This window comes from Sinocyclocheilus anshuiensis, unplaced genomic scaffold (genome assembly GCF_001515605.1).
Source record: "Sinocyclocheilus anshuiensis isolate Anshui unplaced genomic scaffold, SAMN03320099.WGS_v1.1 scaffold251, whole genome shotgun sequence".
Lineage (NCBI taxonomy): Eukaryota > Metazoa > Chordata > Actinopteri > Cypriniformes > Cyprinidae > Sinocyclocheilus > Sinocyclocheilus anshuiensis.
Genome location: NW_015549579.1, coordinates 404,715 through 407,497, shown reverse-complemented (window position 1 = coordinate 407,497; position 2,783 = coordinate 404,715). Strand labels below are relative to the sequence as shown.

Genomic DNA, 2,783 nt, shown 5'->3' with positions numbered 1-2,783 from the left:
AATCTGTGAAGCAATTTTGTAAAAATATAAAAATTTGATAAAGCAATGTGATGAAACTAACGGGCAGAAAGAAAGAAAAAATACTGTATTTATAAATTGAGTTCATGATATTTGTTTAAAAAATTAAATTAAATTTGTGTACACATTATGTTTATAAAGATGATTTTATATGTGTATATATAATATTTCTTTAGAATAACATGCCCTGATTAATCGTCCACAATTAGACCAGAGATAAGTTGAGGCAGACAATGTGTAGTCTTATTTTTTGCATATTTGTGTATTTAATTTTGGTTTGTGTTGCAGCAGGGAAGCAGACGTCTTTGTGTTACCCCAGCTCAGTAAGTTCTGCCCGGGCCACAATGCTCTTCAATCTGGGCAGTGCGTATTGCTTGAGGAGCGAGTACGAGAAAGCCCGCAAGTGCCTCCATCGGGTAAACACTCCTCTCATGTGAAGCTGCCAAATTTTAATGTCCCTGTAACTAAACGCATAAAATTACAATAATGCAATAATGTGTCTTCTCTGGACACTAGATAGATACAGTGCTTAAACAGCCTTCAGAACATTTGTTTCTGATTTCTGTTTCCAAGGCTGCTTCAGTGGTGAACACTAAGGAGATTCCTCCAGAAGCCATTTTACTGGGCGTCTACTTAGAGCTGCAGAATGGTGAGTCACGCACAGAGACCGTAATTACAGTGCCTGCTGGGAAATGTCGCTATATTTTCCAGAGGGTGGCCAGTCACCTTTTCTCACCTGGAATCATTTGTCACTTCAGACCGATTTATTTTTTGAGTGATCGTTTAAAACTGTGATTGTTGCTTCCGCAGGAAACACACAGCTGGCGCTACAGATCATCAAACGGAACCAGCTCCTCCCGTCTGTCAAGCCCGCCTCCTCCCCAGACCTCCGTAAGAAACCACTTCCCTTCCAGTCATCCCAGCCTGTACAGCCCATACAGACCCCCTCCTCCTTTACACAAGTACAGCGCAAGTGATACCACTTACTCAAACCCCCAAAAACATGCACAAACACATTTTTTATGTTATTTATGAGGCTGCAGCAACTCATGATGGATGGAAAAAAAACAAGCAAGAAACGGTTGCCTGTCGCAGTCTGTTAGAAATATGTCTGTGTTTTGGGGTCTATGAAATCATAAATAAATTTTATTTACACATATTAGTGGTGTGACATTTATGCGGTCAGTGACGCACTGCCATATATGAAATTATACAGATTATGAGTAAATTATTTCTGGAAAGTAAGATTGAAAATCTGCATGGAGCCCTTATATCGTGATGAGAGAGATCATGTGGTTGTCAAAAATCAATGGACCAAAGGTCACTGTTTAGATCTAATTTGCATAAAATCATGGACACTTGTCTCTGACATCAGTTGTGGCAGAAAAACTAAAGTAAAATGAAGCTTTTAAATATCTCCATTGTATAACTTGACTTCTTCTCTACTGGTGCATAAGACTTAAATAAATGTCCTGATTTGTGAAGGCTCGTCTCTGGCGTGGGTGGACAGATGTCGGCGTTCTTTCATGTGTGGTCTCTCCTCTTTTTGCCCTTTTTCCTGAGGGTGGCCCATCACCTTTCTCATGCTGGGTCTTTCTTATGCTAAATCTCTCTGCCCCCACACCCACATCTCTCCCCATTGTTGCACCGATCTGACGTTCTGTCAATGATGCCTTGGAGGAAAAAAGAGCTTTTTTTTAAGCCTTTATGGGATTTTTTTTCAGCCATCTGACGCTAGTTCCAAATGCAGTTCTTCTTCCCCAAGAGGCCTGTCATGTTTGTAAAATCACATTTTTTTCTAGAATCGTGTACAAGTAAACAATACTATGCCAATGCAGGCAAATTACAGAGGCCAGCTGTTGGTTTATTATAATATATACAGCTGAGCAAGTGTTTTTTATTCATAGCCATGCTTTTTCATGCATTAAGGTTAAATTGGGATTTTGTTGGTGGGCGACCCCTAGGATCAGCTGAGGATGAATGATATAGATGTGAAGCGTGCATCTGAGCTGTGGGTGTGGCAACCCTTGCTGTACTCAAAAACACAGACGCCCTAGGCTTGGGTTTCATAAAGTTGTTGAAAAGCAAATAAATACATGAAATGGAACATGAAAATGGGGAACAGCAATATTTGAAACCTGATCTCACAGGTAAATGTAACTATTGGTGGTATCATATGAATTTGTATAATGTGAACATGAAAATGCAAGATTTTTAGGAAAATAAAGCAAGCTTTAAAGGGATAGTTCACCCAAAAAAAAAAATTCTGTCATTTATTACTCACCCTTGTGTCGTTCCAAACCCGCAAGACCTTCGTTTATCTTCACAATCCACACAATTTAAGATATTTTTGATGAAATGTGAGAGCTTTCTGACCCTGCTTAGATAGCAATGCAACGCCGGCTCCTGCGTCAGCAGCACTACACGCGTACCTCATGGTACTCCCATCAAAGACTGACACGTAAGAGAAGAAATAGTTAAATAGTCATTATTTTCGTTTTCTTTGCACACAAAAAGTATTCTCGTAGCTTCATAAAATTACGGTTGAACCACTGATGTCACATGGACTATTTTAACGATGTCCTTACTACCTTTCTGGGCCTTGAACATGGTAGTTGCGTTGCAGGGTTAGAAAGCTCTCGGATTTTATCAAAAATATCTTAATTTGTGTTCCGAAGATTAACAAAAGTCGGTTACGGGTTTGGAACGCCATTGTGAGTAATTAATGACAGAATTAAAATTTTTGGGTGAACTATCCCTTTAAG

General features: G+C 39.4%; 1 protein-coding gene across 4 annotated transcripts in view; it reads left to right on the top strand.

Annotated features, from left to right (window-relative positions):
* The window catches only part of LOC107657584 (CCR4-NOT transcription complex subunit 10-like), a 19,440-nt gene extending 18,430 nt beyond the window's left edge, over positions 1 to 1,010 (top strand). For 3 of the 4 annotated variants that reach the window (XM_016445743.1, XM_016445741.1, XM_016445740.1), the window contains exons 17-19: positions 307 to 434; positions 592 to 667; positions 829 to 1,010. In XM_016445743.1, coding sequence (XP_016301229.1) covers positions 307 to 434; positions 592 to 667; positions 829 to 995 — 371 coding nt within the window. In that variant the 3' untranslated portion in view covers positions 996 to 1,010. The remainder of the gene's footprint in view (positions 1 to 306; positions 435 to 591; positions 668 to 828) is intronic. The other variant, XM_016445742.1, reaches the window with a different exon arrangement.
* The last annotated feature ends 1,773 nt before the right edge of the window (positions 1,011 to 2,783 follow it).